This window comes from Paramisgurnus dabryanus, chromosome 14 (genome assembly GCF_030506205.2).
Source record: "Paramisgurnus dabryanus chromosome 14, PD_genome_1.1, whole genome shotgun sequence".
In the NCBI taxonomy this organism is placed as follows: Eukaryota; Metazoa; Chordata; class Actinopteri; order Cypriniformes; family Cobitidae; genus Paramisgurnus; species Paramisgurnus dabryanus.
The window spans coordinates 18,358,935-18,385,860 of record NC_133350.1 but is presented as its reverse complement, the minus strand read 5'-3'; the positions used below and the strand labels follow the sequence as shown (position 1 = coordinate 18,385,860).

Below are 26,926 nucleotides of genomic sequence, written 5' to 3'. Positions count from 1 at the left end.
AACAGTGACAGGAAACAAAGCAGGCCTTAACACAACGAAGCAGTCTGTTTCCTCTACTGACCCAAGAGACTCCTCAGACATCCAATACCTTGCTTTCAATTGTTTTTCGAACGGGGCGGGTTTATTTAAAAACTGCTCCCCTTTATTCTTTATCTATCTATGTATTAATCTATAGTATGTATCACTGTATCTATCTACCTATTCATTTTTGTATCTATGTATTAGAGATGCATAACGATTAATCGCGATTAATCTATAGCAGAATAAAAGTTTATATATATTTATATATATGTATATATGTTTATGTATATATGTATATATATTAGAGCCCGACCGATAAAGGATTTTGAAGGCCGATACCGATACAAATGTTTGCTGGTATTAAAATCCGATATATCGCCCGATTTTTTTCTCTTTTTTTATTTCAGAAACGCGCATCAAAACATTAACAGATATCCCTAACATTGGTTATTTGTAGTTATTTATAAGTTTTAACTAAAATAATATGATAATGCATTTTAAACAGAACAGAGGAAAATCTCAAATATATTAAAGTTCTGATAGATAAAATGTATAAAAATACAAACTTAAGATATGAAACGTAAAGGCCTTTGAACAAAAACACAAAAACAATAACAACCAAATCAAAGTTACCAGTTTTAAAAGACTTTGTTTCTAAATATAACTTTGAATAGGACTGGAGAAAAATTCTGTTAAGTTCTGATAAATTACAACATGGTTGAAGGCTGTTTCGACCAATTTTTTTTATATTCATTTATCGGCCATTATGAATGCAGATACCGATAGTTTGGGATATACACATATATATAGACTTCGGGCCGTTGAATTATTGAAAAATAATTCACAGCCGAAATGTAACGGCCACTGGCTTCGCATCGTGGTCGCCTCACCACCTCGGGTGTGCATTATTTTTCTAATAATTCAAGGGCCCGAAGTCAATTGTTCCTTACTTAATCGTTATGCATCCCTACAATGTATCCATCTATGTATCGATCCATCTATCTATCTATGAAACTTTTTATAGCACCTAAGTTATTCTGTACATTTTTAAATCTTTCTATATTTTGAATAGTATTTACACGCAATGTAGAAATGTGTTGCATTATAATTGGTATATAGGAAATATAGTCTGTCTGTCAAAAAACTGTGTATTCTATTTGGAAATGAATATAGATCAGAAAACATAATACCGAGGTGTGTGGTCAACCGTGTGTTAAAACATCATATGTTTGCAATTATTAAAAGTCTGGTAGGGGGTAGGGCCAATGTGTCATATTTCATCCTGACTGACAAACATCATTTCAGTGCTTGAGAGCAAAGTAGGAGTGAACAGGCCAAGAAGAAAAGAACAATAGCCGAACAGAAAGCGCTTTGGTCCTGCAGGTCTACACAATGCTCTTATTGTTTGACCAGAACCACGGCAGATTTGGAAAGAAAGGAGAAGGAGCGAGAAAAGACACCAGGCCTCTCCAAAGACTGTGATCCTGACTCATGTTGCACATTCCTGGAGGTCTCAGGTCTGTTGCTGTGCGAGATCTGGCCTCCATTGTCACAGTTTCTGGCCTTGTATGAGTGGAGGAACTGAAAGTCCCTACGGGAAAGTCCAATTAGACTAACATGAATGCTTTTTTTATTATGAGAAGCAACATCTTTTCCCGTGGTAAAATAATAGTTTCCCACCCTGGTCATCTCACAGTGATTGGGCTCATTAGTATTAGTATTACAGAGTAGGTTATTTCGATACCTGAACGTGGGTATTTCTGATCAGCCATCCAAAATGTTTTGGAGGTTTTCCAAGAATAAATTTATGAACTACTGTATTAAGTTGTTGGCATGGTTTAAAGAACTTGAATTATGGGTTTGCATAGCGGAAAACTGATGGTGGTTTGTGTCCGTTGATGGTATGCAAATATGAAGAAAAACATATGAGGTTCACCCACTATATGTATGTGAAAGCAGACATAGTCACAACTTATGATGTGATTTGAAACATGTCAGAGCATAGTTCAAAAGGCACATGTGCTGTATGGGCATTGACTATCTGCATCTATGCTGTTTTATCCAGTGTATCAAGGTATCCAGTGTATCTCTTGCGAGACCGTTTTGTGTTTGAGCGCCACCAAGTTGTGTTTTACTGGAACTTCAGCAGCTCCAGCCACGTGAACAAAAGCGGCAATCTCATTGGTCGGCCAACCTTTAACATGCCACGTAAAACCAAAAAAAAACGTGTCCGATGTGTTTTTCTGAAAATTACGCTTTTACACCTGGCGTTTTACATTTGGGTGTGCGCTAGGGTTGGGTAAAAACAAAAGTTTTTTGGATTAATCGTTTTGTTTTCTGTGGTTGATTCAAAATCGATTCTCACAGGCCACGAATCGTTTTTATTTTCAATTTTATTTCTGCAAACATTGAACGTAAGATTAACGTTAATCTAATTACTGGTCTTCTCCACTAGATGTCACCTTTTTTTTTTGCCTTGTGCGTTGTTACCAAGGAGCGAGAGGCGAGCCTGTCATTCATTAATTCAGTCTATAGTCTAATATATTATAATATAATATTCTATATAATCTTATTCTAAGATCTATCTAAATATATTCATCGAGTTAAATCAAGAATCGGTGTATAAAAATCGAGTCGAGAATCAAAATCGAATCGATTTGATAGCTCTTAGAATCGAAATCGAATCGATCTGGAACATCTGAATCGATACCCAGCCCTAGTGTGCGCACTCACATTGGTGCTCATTCTTAAGTCACGAGGAGTTAAATGCCAGCGATAAGCACGGACGTTAAACGTCATAGTGTGCAAAGACCTTAACAGTGGCACAAATAGCCTGATGTATATTTTTTAAGCAAGTTGGATACTAAATATGTTAAAGGTATAGTTCACCCAAAAACAAAAATGCTGTCATCCTTTACTCACTCTCGTGTTGTTACAAACCTGTATACATTTCTTTGCTCTGATGAACATGAAGGAAGATATTTTGAGAAATGTTTGTGAGCCCTTTGTTTGTATTCTTTTTTCCTACTATGAAAGTGAATGGAGCTGAAACTCGGTTTGGTTACAAACATTCCTCAAAATATCTTCATTTGTGTTCATCAGAACAAAGAAATTATACAGGTTTGTAAATGATGACAAAATTTTTATTTTTGGGTGAACTGTCCCATTAAGTTAGCTACCACAATATAATTAAACTTTTAAAAGGTTAAAGAATCTATGTCTTACATTTAAGACTAGATAGTCGACGGTCAGCCATCGGGCGGGTTCTGAGTGCCAAATGACTTAGTTAGGCTAAATCGGCACTGAATCGGCAGTGCAGCTTGTCTTGGAGTCGGATCGTTCTGATTGGCGGTTCGGCATAACCAACCAGTTCATAAGAATGCAAACAGAATTGATGAAGCAAGCAAACAATGAAGTCAAGAGGGAAAGCACAGAACGCTCATGATCTCATTATTCCCATACCTCATTCCGAAACGTGAATATTTGAACAAGATATGGCTCATAATAAGACATGGATATATCACAAATCCATCTGTGGTGAGCGAGATTTATGTGAAACCGGTTACCTGTTTTGATTAATATCGAATACCAACTGCAGGTACAGAAAGCTATATCATCTCTCGCAGGTGCCGTCAGTTTGGTGTCAAGACAAATTTGGACCCAGATGTCAGCTTGCGAGCATTGTAAGACGACCTCACACTCTGCGCTACTTCACTAGCATCGGTTTAGTGTGTCCCTACCCTGAGAAATGTGGCTTTACACATTTTTGCATTTGGCAGATGCTTTTATTCAGTAAAGTGTATTTTAATGTGTACACATTTCTTTGTCAGATAGTTGTGTGTTCTTCTCTTTGAGCTACTTTCTTGAGTACTGAAGAATATTACTGTAGGTATTATTTATGCCCACGTAAGTGTCAGGATGACTGCAATCAATATCAAGGCGTCGTTTGGCTACACAGTTTCAAGCTATATTATTTCATAAAACAGACTTGATTCAGGGCTAACCCTAACACTCATGCACGCCTACTTAACTTGTTGGAACTGATCTTCTTTTTATGTAAATGTAACCCAAGGCTCAGCGGAAATGGAGTTGATGGATCTTCCTTGTGCAAATGAGACATCTTCACAGAAGGAGCTAATGAAAAACAGCCGCATCTGTGACACTGGAAAGCAATCGGTTATTAGCACTTCTCCAAGGTAAGCACTTCCTGTTTTCAATCCTCTAATCAGAATGGCAGTATACTAAAACTGTAAACTCTGAGCTCTTTTATTGATACTCTCTGGGTCTTGGAGTTAACATAACAGCCCGCTGTAATGTCAATGGATGGCACATATATTCCTGTCATGAATTTTACTCCTGAAGTCCTGTAAAACCAATATTGTCCATTTCAGTGTGAGAAAGTGGTAGGAGATGGAAGACTGAATGCAAGTGGTTTTTCACTCTACAGGCTCCTGCCTACCCTCCCCCAAAGATTCCCTGGAAGAAAGCTAAGAAAATGCTTGATGACTTTACCATAACTGTCTGAAGGTCTGCTGGTGAGCAGGACATTTAGCATGCACTGACAGCAAAATCACATTATTGAATGCAATGTTACCCATCAGCGAGATGGACCGTGAAAATGTGCATGTGTGAGAGTGTTCCATTCGGATGCTTGCTATTATACTTAATAAAAATTAAAAGGATTGCTGGAAGATGGTTTGGAAATGGCTAGTCCCCGAGCAGGGTTTAAACAGATGCAGGTTGAGTGCTATTCAGCCCAAGAGAATCTTTATTCTTCTTACTTTCTGAATCAGTTTGATGGATTCAGGATTGGGAATCACCTTGTTAAACCCCCCACACTGGCTATAGTAGTGTGCTAAACTGATATTGAGGAGAAAGGCGGAAGATTAATTAGGAATAACAGAAAGTCGATACAGCTATTTTCATCTCCATGGTAAACAATGCTGATCAAATGACATGAAGGTGTTAAGAGAGGTGTGATTTTAGAATTGAGTTTTTACGTATTCTGTCTCAGGTAATGGTTTGTGTCATAGTGTGCATCCAGAGAAACAGCGCATCTGTTTGCAATTAGGGCCTTTCTGTTGCTTGCATAAACATCGGGCCAGGTTTGTCAATCGGTGGATTGAAAAACCAGAAATAACTCATGTGGCCTAAAGGGAAACAACCTTAACAGTAATTGGAAACGGAGATAATTAATTGATTAAAGGGCTGAAGACATTTTGCAAATGTGAAAACTACAACGCTTCCACCAAAAACTACTAAAAAAAATACTTTTAAGGGATTAGTAATATCTGTGATACACTTTGCTCTTTTGTTTGTAATTTGGCCTCCAGTATGTTACAAATATTAAACCCATAGTAAGAAATCAAACAAAATCCACACTGGAATCGACTATGCGGACCATTTCTGAGCTGGGGCCCTATGTACACTTAGGGAGCAAGTATACGTGTTTTGAGTGTTCCCAAACATCCTTGCAATTTATAAGTCATCTGACTCGTACGCATACACAGGTATTCGATGCATGCACATTGCGACATGTAAAACTTCTCCTGCCTTCATACTATATAATCAGGTACTTGTATGTGCGACGTGCACTTGCAAAATACATGCCAATACAAAAATCCAGCATATTAATCTGATGATGAAATTTGTGTCACACTCACTGTACGCATACATGTAAAAAGTGAGGTGTACCCAGGCCTTTAGTATGCATTTATTAGGATATCTTTATATGCTTAGCACTAGGAAATGTCTTAAGTGTGTGTTTTATACAGATCTTATTACACAGCTTGTTGTAATGCTTGATTCTGGTTGGCCAGTCTCAACATTTGCAGGTTTGTAATTCCCAGATAACAACCGCTCAAAACTTATAACACATGGTTACCCGGATACTGCAAATCATGTTGACAGGTACAGTTTAATATTAGATAAAAATTTTATATAAATATGTCTTTTAATAACATATATGATATTATAATTACAAATAATTAAACCAAATAGTGTGTTCGTGACATTTCGTGGGTTTTCCTTGTGGAAGGTCTGCATTCTTTAAAATTGAGCAAATAAAATATTTCAAATCAATATTTAATGTTCCTTACCTTACTTATGAGGTTAATAGTCGTGTAATAAGCGGGATAATGTACAGGCATTGGTTGGTTATCGCAGAAATAAGCCCCAAAAGTGTGATCAGGTACTGACAAAAAGCAGGTCACACTACATTATCCCTTACTTAAAGTTTACAATGCAATGCACTGCAATGATATTTCCCCCCAAAAATGACAATTCTGATATCATTTACTCACTCTCATGTTGTTTTAAAACCTCTTTATTCTGTTGAACACAAGATGCAGTGATGGCACCCATTTAATTCCATTTTATTTTTTATAGTAGTGTGATTACATCACAATCTAATTAATAAAAAGTCTAATAAGTCACATAAAAGTCTAATTAGTTTTTTTTTTTTTTTTTTTTTTACAAATATTACCACGTGAATAATATTTTTAGCAAAACAAAAAGATCCCTGCTTTGAACTCTAAAGCATAATGACAGGTGAGAAATGAATAGGAGGTTTCTCACAGTAACCACAGCACCAGTTATCCAAAACTGTAAATGAAATAAACTAATGTTTACAATCAAGATGTCACACAGTCAACAGGGTGTCTTGATTACAGCTCTCGTTTATTCTCGAACCAGGGACCTTCACCCTGATCCAGGTCAACTATCACGGGGCTGGTCCTCCAACAGGAAGCCCAGAAATCAGGGGTGAGTTTCCAATTCAAAGTCATACAATAACAACAATACATGTGTTATTTGTGCTGTCTCCCATCCTTCCTCTCCTCTTATGCCTTAAACAAACATCCTTCCTGGGAAAGATTATTTCAGACCAGTCAGCATTTCCACTTAAAACACATTTACATACTGTATTTTAGCTCCTTATACAATCTACAGACACATTAAGCCCTGGCTAAAAAAGTCTTGACCAGGGTGATAGCCACAAATCAATCCTGACCAGTTCTAACCAATGCATGCTTGTTATGAGGAAGGGTATTAAAAGAAAAAGAGATTAGTGGAAACATATGGATCCATTCCAGTAGCAGAGCGGGTAAACAAAAAGTAGTCATAAACACAAATGACTTTCTGATCATTGACCTTACAGATTTACTGAATGTATTGGGATGGGTGGGTGAGCTGACTGACGTCCAGAATAAAGCTTATACATGATGTCATGACAGCAAATTAATGTACACAAACTGCATACTTTTTTCTCAAAATTCCCTTAAAGAAAATAAAAATTAGGCGAACGGATAAGCTATTCAGCCAGGCAAAATTTATTGTCTCTTATGTTAACTAGGGATATGCAAAACAACAAATGAGGATTTCAGATGCAAAACCCTCTAAGCGCGTTCAAGCTTTTTTGGGCAAAAAAACTAAATACAAAATCCACTTCTTTGGATGAGACATAGTGTAAAGTTGCAAAAATCACCAGAGGCAAATAGAAACACTGCAAATGATGAAAGTCAGAATATAAAAATGAAGAAACTGAACCACACAATAGGGGGCGCTGTGATCCATGTCACTGCCACATTTGGGTTGTATTCAGGTCTAAGTACTCACAAGGGACACAAGTTTAATTGTGATCCATAGTGGTTTCGTGCACCGTCATTTATTGAATTCATCACCTGTGCACTTAGAAGACTTGGCAAAAAAAAACTACCTGTCATGGTGTTTAGCGGATTCTGCCAACAAACCGGTATTTCTGAATGGCCTGAGGCAAGGATTAAGTGGATATGAAGTGAAGGTATTTGATGAACATAATACATGCGAGCATTCGGTTGATACACTGATCTATATAAATGACTGGATTGCGCATGACGTCACAATGTTGAAGCCACCACGCCGCCATGTTGGTATACCCAAACGTTCTATTAAATCAATGGACGTTATCAGATTTTAGTGATAAAACATCACTTTACTCGTCTTCGTTTTTATATGTGAAGTTACCCTGTACATTATTACAACACAAACGTCCAAAGCATGTAAATAGTTATTTACTGATTCTGAAAGTTGTACATTTAGCATTTTTTGCGTTTTAAACAGTTATTATACATTCATCTTTATTACAGTATCAGATCAGCAGACAGACCGCAGCATATTTAGTATTAATGACAATAAACGTGCTCATTCTGAAATCTAAATAAATAATCATGCTTTGTACCGTATGTGCATGCATTAATTTGCTAGTTTTGTAATTATGTTATCTAAACTTACAAGTTACCTAAACTTATTTAGAGAAATAACGCTACAGTGTAGCTGAATGTCAAAAAAATCTTTATTTATACCCGTGTCATTTACAAATGCAACAGACACACTCACCTTAACGGTTTTTTATAAATCCATTATCCTGCCCGATTAAAACATAAACATTGCAAATAACACCAGAATTAACAAATAATTAACGTACACATATCCTAAAAATTAACCTTGTGTAACTGATACGCTGTAAAGGGGGTAAATTTTGATCATGATTTTGAATGGAAGTCAATGACGCTCTCTGCCGGTTGGGTATACCAAGATGGCGGCTCGAACTCTGCGCTGGCTTCACCTCACGCAGTTACGTCAAGCGTTCTATGCCCAATTCAGTCATTTATATAGATCAGTGGGTTGATATCATTATCTCATTTTTGACAAAGGTGCCATTTAGTGTATTTTAATTTATAATGACTACTTGGTGGGTTGAACAGCTTCTTACATGTTGTTTTACTATTCAATCTGTCCAGCAGCTAAACCAAAGCATGCCATGAAAGCACAGCTGTGAAAAACATTAATACTGGAGTTAACCTCACTAATCCACTGATCGCTTGTGACCCATCACAAAAGTTAACATGTCTCCCATCAGATCAATCTCTTCAACTACTTAACCAATCAATATCTCTGTCTATCTGCTCAGATTATACCTCAAACAACTGTGTGTGCTCACACAAAACCACAACTAATGAAACCATAATGTTTTTGTTCCCTTTTCATATTGTGTCTCTTTTTTTGTAGATAAAGGCAACAGCTGCTTAGGGTTTGAAGACTTCCCTGTTTCACCTGATTGTCAGCACAAGCACATGCTGTTGCAAAATGGGAATTGAGCAGCCAATGGCTGTGAGAGTGAGAATAGAGAGGAAGCCTTGGTGAATACAGTGTGAACCCGATCAAAAGCAAGGGGCTGTTTCGGGCTATACGTGCAATGAAACTGGATTAACATATTGATTACAGACAATCAAACAGGGGAATGTGAGAAGCTCTGTTGAAATCTGTTGAGAAGGAAAATGTTGGTACGACTCGGCTTTCACGCCCTCCCCCAAACCTACAAACGCACCAGCACTTCAAAAGGATCTGCACAGCAACCTACACTGTCAAAATCACTATTAAACTCAATTAATCAACAAAATTCGCAGACTCTGATCCAGTTTGCACCATGCAGTTTCCTTCATGCAAACCATCTGTAAATTACAGAAGCTTGTGGCATATAATGAAAGAAAGTTCACACTTAAATCTTCATTAACTCTTTCACCGCCAGCGTTTTAAAAAAAAGTTGCCAGCCAGCGCCAGCGTTTTTCATGATTTTCACCAAAGTTTAATGCCTTCCAGAAAATGTTCTTCTTTAAATATATAAACATACAATATACCAAATGAAAGAACAGACCCTCTGCTTTCAAACAAAAAAAAAACGTTTCATCCTACCTTTAGTGGTTCTTTTGCAATCAGCTTTTGAATATGGGTAGGTTTTTGCAAAAACACCACATTTTGAGCAAAAAGCAGAGATAATTCAATTTTTGTGACGGACTTTTCATAGAGATCCGATTCAGAGCGATCTTTAAAACAGACACGGACATGCAGCAGCTTGCCATAGGGCAATACTTCCGGTTTTAAAAAGTTGCGGAAGGGTGGATAATAGCGGTATTGCGGAAAGACGGAAAATCTCGTCATTGGCGGGGAAGCGTTTTCTCTTAATTGACGAGATATCTCGTCAATGGCGGGGAAAGAGTTAAGCACAATCTGTCGAAAGCTTATTCTGTTTCCTTTTCCAAAGTTGAAAAATACATATATTGAAGGGGCGGGGGGTATCTTATTTTTATTACTGATTTAAATTAGAGCAGTCAATCATTATATTTCCTACAGCCTTAGAAAGTATTTTATATGCATAGACACTTTTCATTGCTGACACAAACTCCCTGCGTCGGAGGATTATAGCTACATTATTCAATCTCTTAAACCAAAGTGGTAAGGAAAAAAACCGCTGAACATTTCCTGACATCCTTTGGGAATTTGCGTATAATCTTCTGTTTCTCTAGCCAACTTGAAAATCCTACCTGAGTGATCAAATGAGACTTGGATGAGATGTATTTTGTTTGCGCATTTTATTTTTTAAAGACATAAACAAAGAACAAGAGATCAGATAAATCAGTGGTTCTCAAACTTTTTCCGCGTGCGGCCCGCCCTTGTGTATGGTGAATTCCTTTGCAGCCCCCCCCCTAAGAAAATGAATGCAAAAACTGTTCTAAAATTTTACATTTTAATTAAACAAAACATATTAAGTAGGGCTGTAACTTTAACGCGTTAATTAAGATTAATTAATGACCAGTGTTTCCGCTATATACATTCAACCGTGGCGGCCCGCCACTCATAAAACATCCCCGCCACGCCTGCGGTTGTGGATAGAAGGGATACAGCAAACGAAATCTCGTTGGATGAGCACTGTTTTATCCTAATCCTTTAACCAAACCCAACTCTAAACACAAAATTTCACACGATTGTAGGATGTATTTGTATCTAATTTAGCCAGAACCGCTGTTTTCATCCTAATAATCCTACCTCCAAATCTAATCCGTAACTTTTCGGCATTTGCTGTATCCCTTCTAGACAAAACCCACAGCGGGAGCTCGCAAAAAAGCTACTGCGAGACTGGCTGTCTTGAAATAAATTCCTTTCTGGATTTGCGTTGTTCACTCATTTATAAATAAATCTCCTAAAATATCATAATTTCCTCCATGGGTTTAGTTTCATGCACAAATTGATTTAAATCAACAGAGGATTATTAAGCTACGTTTCTGTTTTGAGAAATAATAATAAAATAAATAAGCCTACACGAAATATGTTGCACTTAAATAATTATTAAATTGACAAAACGAATAAAAAAGTATTTGAGTTTCTGTTCTTTTTTTGTGACGCGCTCTAAAACCAAACCAGCAGAAAGCGTCATGTTTTTAATGATTATAAATAAGCACAAGGTTTTCTCCTTATTGTGAGTTTACAAAAATAAAAATACATCATTTGAAGTTGCGAATGTTGTTTTACTTTTATCTTTATGACTATAAATTTAGGGTGATTTAAGCTGCAAGGTCATGACGCATATGATGTTCACCGGCGCATATCTACACCAACACAGCGCAGGGCTGCGAGAAAAGACATAATTAAACTTTTGATTTAACATATTACGAGTTTTTGGACATTCATTTGGAATCACTGTACTCATATTATCAACTTATCTGGCCATTAGTTATTCAGTATAGGCTATAAGCGCAGCGCACTGCTGAGCGCTCAGCTGTCAGTCAATCGTCTGTGCTTTAGATCGACACTCACAAAGTTTCACATTAAATGATAAGATATTTGTCCAAAAACAAAAGGCTAAATACTGAATACTACTTATATGCGACTGCAAGACATTAATAGTCGAATCTGTTTGTAAGGAAACTTACATTATTCCCGTGGAAGAGAAGAACCTTGGTAATAGAAACTTGAGGCAGACGGTGAGACTGTTTTATCTGTTTTCAGACGAAACAGCAGGGTCGGGGTACCCGCGGGTGAACCGCATAATATTTGATCTAACGGGTGTAATAGGCTATTCGCGTGTCATTTGTGTTGTAGATGCAGGTCGGGACTCAATAGACAAGATTAAATGCGGGTCTAACATCCAAGACCAAAATTCGACTCGTTTTTAAATGACCCGTGCTTATTTGTGTTTAAGATCTGTCTGAAGACCGGTAAAGGTTTATATTTAACTGCGCGATTTGCGGTGTGACCGGCTCGGGGTCACAGTCTTTATGTCAAATGGTACGGGTGTGAAATAAAATTGCTGCTAATGTCGGATAACTGGTCGGTTGTTCTGTCAATCACAGCTGTGCGGATTATCAAACAGGACTGCATGACTTTGTAACAGCTCTGTACGCTAAACACGAGGACGAACCTGCAATGCACACTACATTAAAACTACAATGAAATATCCAAACTACTTACGCAGCTGTGTAACGTTTTTTTAAGAAAATACAGTTTAGATCAAACATAGAAAAGCAATATGCTATAAATATAAGGAAAAGTAAATGACAGCGTGAAAATGATAAAAAAATACATGTTAGTTTACTGTAGCCTATATTCTACATAATTTTTTTTTTTACATTTATAATCATCATGGGCGCCCCCTGCCGCCACAGCTGAAAAAAATCCTAGAGGAAACACTGAATGACACAAAAAAAAAACGCGTTAAAATTTTTAACGCATTTTAATCGCACTTATTTTTGCACCGCGGAACATTTCTCATTGGATGAGTTTCGGCGGACCGATTATACTGGAGCACCAACTAGCGTTCATGACTTCAGACAACAACAAACCACAGTGAACATGAACGAAGAATCTGATAACATCGCTTTGGTTGGCCGCGTGGATGGGAAATTCTTTTATAAAAAATGAACGGATGGAAGCGTCGATAAGAGCATGGTTGTGTGTAAGCTATGCAACAAGGAATTCACATATCACCCGCAGCACATCGAGCCTCAAGTATCATTTCAATGCAAAACATATAGCAGCTAGCATGGACATTAGCCCGACTCCGAGTACAACGACTTGGTTGAACAAAAATAAACAATATTTTGTTGCTTAAGCTTATGTATTCAGTCATCATTCATGGTATACTAAAAATCCATGTGAAAAAATAACTTCTCAATGTTCTCAGGTCAAATATTTATTTGTGATGAAAATGTGATTAATTTCGATTAATTAATTACAAAGCCTCTAATTAATTAGATTAATTTTTTTAATCGAGTCCCGGCCCTAATATTAAGTTATACAAAGTAGTGCTGTTGGTTAGTAGCCTTAATTTTTTTAGGTTTAATTACACAAAATTCATGATAAATGAATGTATTTTATAAAATGTCATAAAACTGGGGCCACCCTGGCACCATTTCGCGGGCCCCCATCCCAGTTTGAGAACCACTGCGATAAATGATAGTTGGACTGTGAAACCAAATCACACTATATTTATAAGAAATCAATGTAATAATGCATGTAGTGTACTAGGGTAAATAAATACTTGACCTCCAACTGGACAGAAGCCTGCTGCTGCATAATTACATAAAAGGCTAATTTTATTCAGCAAGTAAAAGGTGAATAAAATGGCAATATCAAATCCATAAAGTTGCACAGACCTAAAAATGACATTGTGTATTATTTCTGGGTCAATAAAAAAAATCAAGCATTCATATGGATATTCATTTAATTCCATGGAAAGGACCAAACAAGCCAAGTAACAGTTAATCAAACAGACACTGGGAAACAGTTGTAGGATTTATTCCTTACAGTCAGATTATGCTTCCGAGTTTTATCTTAGCTGGATGATAACAGCACCATAACAGAATATAATAAACTCCAGAGCACTGGGAGTAAAAAATATAGTTGAATGAAAAACTGTGTTTCACATCAAGCTGATGATAATCAATGATAATCCAGTTAGAACGGTGCGCAGCTTTGATCTCTCTCTCTCTCGCTCTCTCTTCTTAAGTTACAGATTTGCTCTTCGTGTCTGGTTGCCTCATCACAGAAATGGATCACTGGGCAATTACTGTTTCCTCTTTCTGCCACTAATTCATGACAGAATATATAGCCAAATCAGAGATTTTTCACTAGGCCTGGTTTCTTTCAAAATCTAGGCCATTTTTGCCCCTGCGATTCCAGTGAGAAGATATCATCCATATGAGTTTATTTTCAGAGTGTCAGCTCAAAGATATTAAACAAACTGAATCCGCATACATTTTTACTTTTTATTTTATGCAATGGCAGAAAAGAGAAATTTGAAGGATGTGCTTGTTGTAGGCGGAGAGACAGTGGGTTAAAATTGGCAAGGAAAATACTTTTTGCAAATTTTTTTAAACATAATCCAGATGACAGCAATTGAAAATGAAACTAGAGTGAAACACAATCTCTTCTTGCAGTCAGCAAATCTTTAAAGGTGCAAAAAACTGTATTTACCTAGGGATAAATGAATAATAAGAGCTTTGTACATGGTAATGACATACCGTGAGCCGAAAATGCATGTTTTCTAAGTTTTATGCAAACCTGGTGCATGAAAAAGACTGTTTAAAAACAGGTCAATCTCAACATAACCCAGACTGTGTGACGTCACAGTCGAGATTTACACCCCAACATTAAATTAATTACAAAGTTGTTAAAATGCTAAAAACAGTTGTGACTGCTGAGTTAACGCTACATGCTTATTAATGCTATACGCTAACGTTTAGGCTAAAGTTCTACTATTGACTTTACAGTTCTTACTATGACTGGGAAAAAAATTGCCTGCGATTCTCATGCGTGTCTCATCAGTAAAGCCGGTTCGGTGATTGGTGGTAAATCGGCATTACCTGCTATCAGATGGAGCGGCATTTACTAAACAGAGCTGAATTTCACAGAGAAGATCGCAAAACCGTGTTCATAACCGTGGAAAATCACCTACGATATTGTATGCGATTTTGCCTAGCTTCTCAGTGAAATATGGATCTGTGTGGTAAATGCTGCTCCATCTGAAAGCAGGTAATGGCGATTTACTACTTATCACCGAACCGGGTTAACTGATGAGACACACATGAGAAATGCAGGCGATTTTTTGCCCAGCTCTAAAAGTTACCACTCAGAAACGTCAATAAACAATCTCCAAACAATTAGTTGTTCCTCAAAATCTGTATTTTCGTTAGGGATGGGTACCGACCTCGGTACTTTTATAGGCACCGACCGAATTGCGTCGGTACTACCCAGTATCGATTCACATAAAATCAATCGGCGCTCAATTTCAGTACCTGAGAGAACATGTCAGCGCGCCGTGTGAGTCTGGTACGTAGCGAAAGCTGTGCACGCGCGAGAGAGAGAGATCATGTGGTAAGTGACACCCCTTTGCAACTTGCTTAATGGCTAACAGAAAGCGATCTAATGTGTGGTTAAATTTCACAAAGGATGATGCAGACAATGCTACCTGTAATATTTGTAACAGTAAGTGCAAGGCAAGCAGTGGTAATACATCCAACCTGAGGAAGCACTTATTTAAACACAGTGTGTATTTAAAAGCACAGCTTATTAAGCTAATAAAAGCTTATTAAGATGCGTTTTTGTCGATCGGATCACTAGTGGACAAGAGAGACAAATTCTGTTTACACCTGGTATTTAGCAAAACCAGTCCGTCTCTTTTTGTCCACTTTTTTCTCTCCTTATCACTTTGAGTGGTGGTCCGTGGAGACTGCGGGGAAGTCCCTTTGCTTTCGTTTTAACGCGAGCTGAAGTAATGATGGGTTTAAATGGACGCGAACTAATACTATGGCGCTGCTTGTGTAAGTAAACATGCTGCACAGTGTTTTGTACATGAATATGTTGGAGCTTTCTCTGATTTTTCAGCGCAATTAATGAAATAAGATCACGCAACTTTCACGCGCTCGCGAAATGAAATTGCGGAGATCAGCCGCTTTTAGTTTTATCAATGAAAGCCTAAAGACTTGTGTGTTCACGCTAAAAGTCAGAAATGACGTAAAACTTTGTGCTCAGTACCTCAGATTAGATAAATAGGAGGAGAGAAGGCGGTCCATGTGGCTGTTTGAACACATTCAACCACATGCGGACCAAATGCCAATGCTGGCTAGATTGGCAAAAAAGTATCTCTGTGTCCAGTCCTCTTCTACATCCTCAGAGCGAGTGTTCTCTACTCTGTCATGGCTTTTACCTGAGAACGTTGACATGCTGATTTTTCTAAAAATCAACTGCTAGTATTGTTTTCTACATAAAAGTTTACTTTTATGTTGCTTTTAGGAGGTTTATGTTCATTGATCATTTGTCTTACTTATATATTTTATTTCTTTATTTTATTTATATGTAAGACATATGCCCTGGATGTTATAGGGATGTTTTTTTTTTAAAGATTGTGTGTATTTTTAAACATTTCGAAATAAATAACAAAATGTTGAAAATGAGAGGTTTGGGCTTATTATGTCCACTGAAAGTCACTTAAGTCAGAGTAAAGTACCGAAAAAGGTACCGCTGGGTACCGGTATCGAATTCCAGGTACCGGCATCGGAACCGGTACCGGTAAAAATGTGAAAGGTACCCAACCCTAATTTTCGTCTGATACAGACTCAACATATAAGGTCTGTTTACTAACGTAAGCTACTGGCATGAGCCTCAGAGCAGAGCCGAGCGAGCAGAGCCAATCAGAGCAGAGCTCAATATTATTATTATTATTCATAACCCTTCTAAATAGGGCAAAAATTTATCATTTCATTCAAATGACAAATCCTAGGGTTGTAAATGGACATGTAAAAATGTTTCTGGGTAATTTTTTGCACTTAATAAAGCCCCATACCTTCTATGTAGATATTAAAGAACAATTTAGCCTATTATTTCAAAGCATTCTTTGGCACCTTAAATGCTTCTGTATAAGAGACTAAATACATTTTGGTGATAAAGTATAACAAATCAAAGTCAAATCAAAGGAATTATAACTATCTTTTAGTACCATTACAAAACTTACATATAAAATGGCTCAGGTATCACAAGTAGTACTATTTACAATATGTCACAATGACATACTAGAATAAAAGTCTCATAGAAAAGAAACTCACAGGCTCTTTTAAAAGAGATTTCTTCTACAGTCAGCAGCAACAGGCAGAGTGGCTCAGTGGTCTATTCCCAGTGCCATTCACTTTTTGGGACATTGTGCAAAACATGATATGCAGCTTGACTAATGAATAAAAATCATGCAGGTCGTCTTTCAATTAAAACCAGCTTAGTTTCATTAGACAGATGTTTCTATGGGAACGTAACCCCTCTCGCGAGACAAAAACGTGCCACATCTGGAGTGAAGAAGAGAGATGTGGTGTATTGTTGCAATCACTTCAGGAAACGCTACTTTAATACAAAACATTCCCAAACTCCACTTACAAACTTGAATATCTTATCAAAGCACGCTATAAATAGTAAAAAAAAGGTTATGGTCACAACCAAACTGTCACCCTAGCGTACTTCATTCAAGCTCAGTGCAGCTCAATCAAACTCAAAATTACTAATAAAACTAAACAATTGTCTTAAACGCGTTGTTTATACCCTATACGCGTTGTTTATAGTTGTTAACTACTCTAAAACATCAATGTCAGCTTCAGATAGCCATTTTGACATGTAACAATAAAATCAATAGCTTTAAAACAGCACCACAGCAGCTCGTACGCAGGGCAAAAGAAAACGCCCTGTCTTGTCTATACATACAACCTCCACACGCACGTTGACTGAGACCAACAATGCACAAAAGCAACACATACGTCGCATAAATTACACATTAACGTCGTGATTCATATCAAAAGCTATGATATGTGTCTTTTAAAAGATGTGAGTTAGTTTATCTATTGTCAATACGCCTTCACACACTGCTGAATTGAAAGTGGACTGAGATAATTGACTGCTACGACTGCTGACTGACACATCTATCATTGTGATCAGACACGTTGCCACATGTGGAGATGCATTACTATTTTTTCTCACACAAAGTCAAATAAATGCCGCTTTAATGCGATAATGCGACTGCGTTCATCCCGTGCTTGTACACTTGCGCATACAGTGCAACCCATCATAATGGTGGACGTGTGAGAATGTATGCATTAGAGGTAATTAAATAAGTATAGCGCTTACCTTTAACATGCGTTTCATATTCGGCTATAATCTCCTTGTCCTTTCGGAATTTAGCCGGAGACGTCATGTCGATCTAAATGAAATAAGTCCTGATCAAAAGCGAGAAACACAGCAGAACAAAAGGTCTTTCGTCTACAGATATCCAAGGATGAGTATGCTGGAATGGAAAGCAGTCAGTAAAATGTTTTTTTTTTTTTTGTCTCCTGAAGATGATCAATCACGCCGCATTTTTACTCGGGAGCTGCCTGTGGCTTCCTATGTACAATGTGTCCACATACGAATCCAACAGCAAGCGGGAAATGAATAAAAAACGACGAGTTTCATCCCACCGTTCACTCACACACGATCAGCAGTATCAGACGCAGTGCCTTCAAAAGTTTGTGCTTTCCTCCAGCGGACACACGACAACTGATCATCGGACTGTGTTATGTGTGTGGCTTCCCAGTGCAAAAAGAAGGCATGGATTAGATCTTAACCGCTCTTACAACATCAGCCTCGGGCTTTCCAGCATCACACTGCACAGACAGAGAAGACAAAAGTTAACTGGATCACATTTCTAAAAAAACAGTTCCTTGTAGTAAACTTCCTCATAACTTTTATTTCTCTTTGTTTCAGTTCTTTAAAAAGAAATGGGCACCGAGAGATAGGGCGCTAGCGTTTAACAATAATAGCCTTTATCATAAAACAAGAAAACTGAGACCACTACAGGTTAAGAGTGGATTTTAAATTATGTGTCAAGTTTGTCCCATTTAAATAACTGTTAGGGGTTCAACAAGAGTAAGTTTCTGGACTAAAGTGATCTGAAAAGACCTTTGGGGAACGACCCTGGACTCTCTGAATAGTTCAGGGCATTCCTTGAGGAGATTCCCACGTTTCGTCTTTAGGATTGCGGTGATTTCCTGTATCTATGCGCTTAAATATGTGCTATAAAATGAAATCAATCAACAACTTACCTTGAAAGACGATTTTCATCTCCTAAATAGTTTCATTTAGCAATAGCAAAACTCACCCCCAAGACTCCCTGTTACACTATTCCCTGAATTTTCCCAAACTCAAACCCCGCCTATTTTCATGGAAGATAAAGAACAAACCCCCTCCATTATGATTGGTTACAACACGCGCACGACATGAATCTATCATCTCGTCACCGAAAGACATTTTCAATGTTTATTTCTTAATTAAATGCATTGAGTGAATTATTAATGGCGAACTGCCATTTTTTAATCCTTCATTTTTATAGTTGTTCACTATTTATTATTAATAATTTATTATTTTAAGTTTTTTAATGTATTGCAATTATGCTTCCTTTATTCTGCAAAGTAACTAGTGGTTTTGAGGTTTACTGTAGCTATTGTAACCATCTGCTGAGAAATCCGTTCTGACCAATCATATTTGAGACGTTGTGATTTTCAGCCAATCGTCTTTAGCTATATGGCGGTTTGAAAATGTTTTAGGAAGTGGTTTTGTCGCTTAGGTAAACAAACCTAGCTTAGCAAGCTAAGCCTTGTTGCAGTGGTCGAGATATTGTACAGTTGTACAATGTGTTTTTCTGCCTTTTAGATCGTGGACGGCTAGATATCATCAAAACAGGTCAGAATTTTACGGCTTGATAGAAAAACTGATTCAGTTAGCTTGCTAGCTTTTTAACAAGAACAAGGCAATTATCCACACCGCTAATTTCTAACAGTAACGTAAGCTTAACCGGACCGTTAATTTTTGATTTATAATAGTAATTTAACACGAGTTAGTGTTTTTGTAACAAGGTTACTCGGACACTGACTAAAAACATTGTAAACGTTACACAGGTTAGGCTCGAGCTAGCTAGCTAGCTAGCCAGGTGCATCGGTATAAATGCATTGTAACTGTCACGCTGCTAACTCGTGTTATTGTTTTATCAGGACCCGGCGTTTTAAAGGAGCATTACACGAGGAGTCCTCATACTGCTACAATGTCTACTTCAAATTTCAAGAATAAATGTGTGACACAAGTCAACTGTATATACTGTGACAGTCTGCTGTGTATGAGAGGGATGAAAGCTGTGCTGTTAGCCGATACGGAAATCGAGTTGTTCTCAACCGACATACCACCAAACAGGTAAGGCTTCTGTGATCATAGTCATCACATAAACTAGTCAGTTAGTTAAACAGAAATTACGTATTTTGTATGTAATGCATAGAATGAACATAAACACACAAGTGCTGTTTTTCCATACAGGACTGTTGATTTTGTAGCAAGCTGCTATTCCACTGACAGCTGCAAATGCAAGTTGAGAGACATTGCTTGTTTGAAATGGTAAGTAAATTACTGTTTTTACTTTACAATTACTACAAATACAAATTGCAATACCATTATGAACCATCAGCCCTTTTAAAACCAATGCAATTCCCATTATAACCATTAAATCCATTAGATGTTCTGTAATGTTTTTAAGCATGATTCTGTTGTCTCTTTTTAACCAGGGTGTGTGACATGTCTTTTTATAGTAACCTTTACACATGTATTACTCATAAAGTGTCCTTGGTGTTTAATAGCATATTTCATAACATTTGAAATGCTGAATATAATGTTATACAAATATTGTATGCAAGTTAGTGTCAGATTGTGTTTGCTTTAATATTAGATGTATTGTTTTTGCTGAGCTATTTGCTGTTCTGTGTCCTACAAAGCATTTTGAATCAGGTGTTTGTGTCTGTTTTTCTGGCTCTTTCTGCACATTCAGTGGAAATGTTGTGGGATATCACGTGGTGGCCCCATGCAAACCCTGCTTGCTGTCCTGCAACAATGGTCACTTTTGGATGTTCAACAGTGAGGCTGTGTCCACCATCAATAGACTGGATGCAACAGGTTTGAGACAGATGCTGCCACTATTGTTTACACCATGTTATGTCCAAACAGCCTGTGCTTTCAACTAACATGATCACTAAAATGGTGTAAACGCTGTTGTTTGCACCCAAGAACCAAAATGAATGCATGGGATTGCGTTGGACTTTGACATTGAATCCATTGTGTATGCTTTTAAAGCACTGGCATGTCTTGTTCTAGTTTGTTCACATGTGTTCACATGGACACCTAAAATATATATTAGACTCATTCACTGATAAGCTTGTGTCTTTATAGGACAAAACTTGCTGCTGTGGGGAGATCTACCAGAACTGGAGGGCAGTGATGATGATGATGATAGTCTGGACAGCTTTTCAGAAGAAGAGTACCTTAGATAGAAACAAAAATGGTGAAAGCACTTTGAATTTGACAGTAGCTGACTTGCCCCCTTAATTTGCGGAGTTCCCCGTCAATATTTTTAGTTTGATATTTCCTTCAGCACCCCTTCAGATTATTTTGTATGACAGAGTGGCACTACCAAAGAAGTAAGGTTTCATTTTCTGGTTGCAGTAGCACATTGACATTAATTATTAACATTTTGATGTTATCTGCATGATGTCTTTTTACAGCCTTTAACAAACTGTAGATTGCGAAGGCAGTATTACATCAGTTTGAGGTGTTGATCCAGGTTGTTTGCTTTGGTACAAATGCATTTTGGGAGTCCACCAAGGATAGATAGCTAGATAGATAGATAGATAGAAGGCTAAAATTATTTGCAAATTGGATGCTGGTTTCACAAGTTAAACCTTATGTCTAGACAGTGTTGTAGGAAGAAATCCCTTTTACCATGTTTTAATGGTTTCTAAATATTTTGTTAATTTAAATTGAATGCTACTGACTTATACTCTTAAAGGTGCAATGTGTAACTTTTAGAAGGATCTCTTGATGGAAATGCAATATTATATACATAATAGGGATGGGACGATATGAACATCTCATATCATGATTATAGTGACCAAAGTTATCAATATTATCATGGTTTTGTTAAAATGAGATGGAAATGTTCAAAAAGAACTGATACACACACTGAAAACATTTGTTTTATTTTTGAATATTACAATTTAATATTTCATGTCACTGAAATTATTTATGTGGTAAAAAATAAATAAATCTGTCTAATAAGTTTAACATGAATGATGAATACAATACATTATCCCTTAAATACCTTCTTTTGCAAAAAACTATGTTGCATGTGCACGCCTGTGTCAAACTGATTCTGCCTGGACAGAATTTACCGCAAGTTTTTAAAATCACGGTAATCAAACACGTTTGTATTGATAATTAAATTTTAATTGATAATACTAACCCTCAGGACATTTTATCGTGGTTAACCGTGAAACCGGTAATCGTCCCATCCCTAATACATAACTATATTATCAGTGGTGTATAAAGACTTTACATAATGAACTGTATTGTTTTAATTACCTTAGAATGAGCCATTTTTATCTACATACACCACTGGTTTTCTTACATGAGAGTCACAGTCATGTTTCTATAGTAGCCCTAAACGGACAAACTGTTCTACAGAGCGCGTTTTGTCCCTACGTTGTCTCAGACAATGACATGTTTGTTCTGTGGCAGCTACCGTAGCTTCTCTATGCGTTTTGAAATTGTGACTGGTTGCAATTCACAATCCAACAGCTAGATGCCGCTAAAACCCCATACTGTACCTTTAAGCTGAATATCAATCTGCATAATGTTGAACTGATACATAATAGTACTTTTATTCTAAACAGGACATATTCATGCGTAGTCCTATAATTCTATAAAGTCCTATAACTTATTATATTAAGATTTTATTCCTTACGCAGCTTTGATGTGAAGTGGCACAAAATCACATGGCAGCTCTGAGTAGTTAGATCTCAGCCAAATAACATTTCATGGGATTTCAACTTAAAAAAAATTCTTGTTTTGATGACATACTGTGGTACTTTGCTCACTCTTTTCATTTAGTGCTGTTTTTTAGTTTGATGTATTTGTGTCTTAAGAACTCCTTTGTTTTCAAACTATATTTTACTGTTTGTCAGAAGGTATAAGAAAGAATCTGCTCTTAATGACTGGTGGCATTTTTGCATGACACTGTGTGATATACTTGGCATAGTATATTTCAGCTTTCTAATTTTGCTTCTTTTTACTTTCATGAAATTTGATATAATTACAAAGACGTGAAGTCAATCAGTAGCAGTTTTTTCACTTCCATGTTTACAATTTCACTGTGTAATTCTACAGCATTTCATATTTAAAATAGTATGATTATGATGCCCCACTGTAAATGTGTACCATATTTTCCATTATATTGTATTGGAGGTTTTGCATTGTCAGTATAAACAATAGCAGAAAGAATGCGCAAACATTAATGTGATAGCTTTCAGGTGTAGCATTTTTTAGGGTTTGGCTTTTTTAGGTTTCAAAGCAATCTAAAGTATGCATATACGACCAAAATGATACAAGAAAATTATGAAATGTGTTTAAATATTTAACTTATTATGGAGAATTTATTTGATTTCAGTTATCTATGTTTTGAATGTATTTATTAACAGACATGATACTGTATTTATACTGACATGATTTCATTTGCATCATGTGTGAGGATGAGACAAAACGATTTAACTTTTGATCTGCACTGACAAAAGTTGTTGGTTTGAATTTTCGGTTGTTTTGTATGCTGAATGTCTTGATATTAAACTTTTTATTGTGGATATGGATGTGTATCTTTTCCTTTAGCCATCAGTGTTTAACCATCAGTTTTCCTAATGATTCAAAACGGGTGAGGTTTCCCGGACTAAAATGCAAGTTTGAGCTGGCTTAATTAAAAATCTTGTACTGACATATCTTAACACATATCAGTGTCATTGCTTTTTCTCAAGATGCACACCTGTATTTTTTTTTTGTAAAAACGACTTAAATGTCCTAAGGCCTCGTCCTGGATAAATCTATACCCTGTCTGGGAAACCACCCCATAAAGCTAGTTTTTTGCTCAAAGGGGAATAATTAAAATTATTATTATTATTTAAGACCAGTAAAGCCTTGTTTGTGAAACCTGGCTTAATCTCAACACTATCCAGGAAAGCACTCCAAAGTTTTTAACTTTTTGGAGCACTGTATTCATATTAATTATTAAATAAAATTTCCAAAAATAAATTCATGCACAATCTAGACACAAAGATTAGGTATCCCAACAAATGAACCAAACAAGATGCCAATGTTGGTGCAGTGACAATCAGCTCTTTTTTTTTTGCTAAAATGGCAGGTAGGCTACTGTCTAGAAAACAATCACTTCAATGCTTCGCCACTGAAAGAGTGGCTAAGGAGGAACCGTATGTCACACAATTATCTAAAAGGCATGTCACAAAGTACTGTGGTCGGAGGAGTAAAAATTTAAATTTTTGGCATACTGTGCATGACAATACACATCTGTAGTTTGATGAATCAATGGCAATGAATAGACCAACTAGGCAAATAGCTGTTGTCCCTTTGCTCTCCGCTTTTGTTGTAAAAAACAACTAATTGAAGTGATTTGATACTGGGGTGGAGAGTGACATCACAAGGCCCAAAACCCAGAAACTTCTCATGCATTTATTCCAGCATTGCCATTGCACCAATTTATTGACTTATTGGACGAAAAGGCTTTTCCCAATTTTATTGAGGAAAAATATATACATATGTCAAAAAATAATAATTATATATATATATATATATATATATATATATATATATATATATATATATATATACACACACACAGTCTTGTTCAAAATAATAGCAGTACAATGTGACTAACCAGAATAATCAAGGTTTTTAGTATATTTTTTTATTGCTACATGGCAAACAAGTTACCAGTAGGTTAAGTAGATTCTCAGAAAACAAATGAGACCCAGCATTCATGATATGCACGCTCTTAAGGCTGTGCAATTGGGCAATTAGTTGAATTAGTTGAAAGGGGTGTGTTCAAAAAAATAGCAGTGTGGCATTCAATCACTGAGGTCATCAATTTTGTGAAGAAACAGGTGTGAATCAGGTGGCCCTTATTTAAGGATGAAGCCAACACTTGTTGAACATGCATTTGAAAGCTGAGGAAAATGGGTCGTTCAAGACATTGTTCAGAAGAACAGCGTACTTTGATTAAAAAGTTGATTGGAGAGGGGAAAACCTATAAAGAGGTGCAAAAAATGATAGGCTGTTCAGCTAAAATGATCTCCAATGCCTTAAAATGGAGAGCAAAACCAGAGAGACGTGGAAGAAAACTGAAGACAACCATCAAAATGGATAGAAGAATAACCAGAATGGCAAAGGCTCAGCCAATGATCACCTCCAGGATGATCAGAGACAGTCTGGATTTACCTGTAAGTACTGTGACAGTTAGAAGACGTCTGTGTGAAGCTAATCTATTTTCAAGAATCCCCCGCAAAGACCCTCTGTTAAAAAAAAGGCATGTGCAGAAGAGGTTACAATTTGCCAAAGAACACATCAACTGGCCTAAAGAGAAATGGAGGAACATTTTGTGGACTGATGAGAGTAAAATTTTTCTTTTTGGGTCCAAGGGCCACAGGCAGTTTGTGAGACGACCCCCAAACTCTGAATTCAAGCCACAGTACACAGTGAAGCATGGAGGTGCAAGCATCATGATATGGGCATGTTTCTCCTCCTATGGTGTTGGGCCTATTTATCGCATACCAGGGATCATGGATCAGTTTGCATATGTTAAAATACTTGAAGAGGTCATGTTTACTATGCTGAAGAGGACATGCCCTTGAAATGGTTCTTTCAACAAGACAATGACCCAAAACACACTAGTAAACGGGCAAAGTTTTGGTTCCAAACCAACAAAATTAATGTTATGGAGTGGCCAGCCCAATCTCCAGACCTTAATCCAATTGAGAACTTGTGGGGTGATATCAAAAATGCTGTTTCTGAAGCAAAACCAAGAAATGTGAATGAATTGTGGAATGTTGTTAAAGAATCATGGAGTGGAATAACAGCTGAGAGGTGCCACAAGTTGGTTGACTCCATGCCACACAGATGTCAAGCAGTTTTCAAAAACTGTGGTCATACAACTAAATATTAGTTTAGTGATTCACAGGATTGCTAAATCCCAGAAAAAAAAATGTTTGTACAAAATTATTTTGAGTTTGTACAGTCAAAGGTAGACACTGCTATTTTTTTGAACACACCCCTTTCAACTAATTGCCCAATTGCACAGCCTTAAGAGCGTGCATATCATGAATGCTGGGTCTTGTTTGTTTTCTGAGAATCTACTGAACCTACTGGTAACTTGTTTGCCATGTAGCAATAAAAAATATACTAAAAACCTTGATGATTCTGGTTAGTCACATTGGTCTGCTATTATTTTGAACAAGACTGTGTGTGTGTATATATATATATATATATATATATATATATATATATATATATATATATATATATATATATATATATATATATATATATATATATATATATATATATGTAGTAATTTTTTTATAATTTCAATATTTTATTTATATTTTATATGTTGGTAAATATAATTGCTCTCTGTAAATGCATTGAAGTATTTCATCATGACACTGTGTAGCCCTACTCCGATTCACTAGGTGGCAGTATATCTAGGCCTGTGTAAACCATTTAAGTTAGTTGAAGACCCGCCATAAAAAATTTAAACAGAGGGATGCAGAAAATCCATAAATATTTCTTCAAGAGCACACACTTCTGGACTAAAAGCTCCAATGTGGACGTTGTTTTGTGAAGCCCTTTATAAGAAGTTTCCTGGAATTCATGCATTTGTGGCTCTTCGTTTAAAATACAGGTATGATCTTCATATTCATTTTCTATGGTTTGATTTGTACTCCTGACACAAATTATATTCTAACTATTATGAAATCCCAATTGATATACAAACTAATTATAAAGATGATTCCTGTTTTATAGATTGTAGATGTAAACAAACATACTTAAAGCTATATGTCCTCAAAGTGAAAATTATCATAGCAATTAAATTAAATGATATTAATGATCTTTATCTAATGGGATCTCCAACCCTGATCCTGAAGAGCTA

The 26,926-nt window shown here is 36.7% G+C and overlaps 2 protein-coding genes across 3 annotated transcripts in view; one reads left to right on the top strand and one right to left on the bottom strand.

The window, feature by feature from the left end:
- srgap2 (SLIT-ROBO Rho GTPase activating protein 2) overlaps positions 1 to 19,040 on the bottom strand; it is a 126,301-nt gene extending 107,261 nt beyond the window's left edge. For both annotated transcript variants that reach the window (XM_065241421.1, XM_065241423.1), the window contains exons 1-2: positions 18,948 to 19,040; positions 17,995 to 18,509 (exon numbers count right to left, since the gene is read on the bottom strand). In XM_065241421.1, coding sequence (XP_065097493.1) covers positions 17,995 to 18,061 — 67 coding nt within the window. In that variant the 5' untranslated portion in view covers positions 18,062 to 18,509; positions 18,948 to 19,040. The remainder of the gene's footprint in view (positions 1 to 17,994; positions 18,510 to 18,947) is intronic.
- Positions 19,041 to 19,356: 316 nt separating this feature from the next.
- On the top strand, positions 19,357 to 23,573 carry LOC135718977 (protein FAM72A). The gene is made up of 5 exons (XM_065241420.2): positions 19,357 to 19,584; positions 19,893 to 20,088; positions 20,209 to 20,286; positions 20,714 to 20,838; positions 21,112 to 23,573. Exons 2-5 carry the CDS (start codon positions 19,943 to 19,945, stop codon positions 21,210 to 21,212), a joined length of 450 nt encoding a protein of 149 aa, XP_065097492.1. The 5' UTR covers positions 19,357 to 19,584; positions 19,893 to 19,942; the 3' UTR covers positions 21,213 to 23,573.
- The last annotated feature ends 3,353 nt before the right edge of the window (positions 23,574 to 26,926 follow it).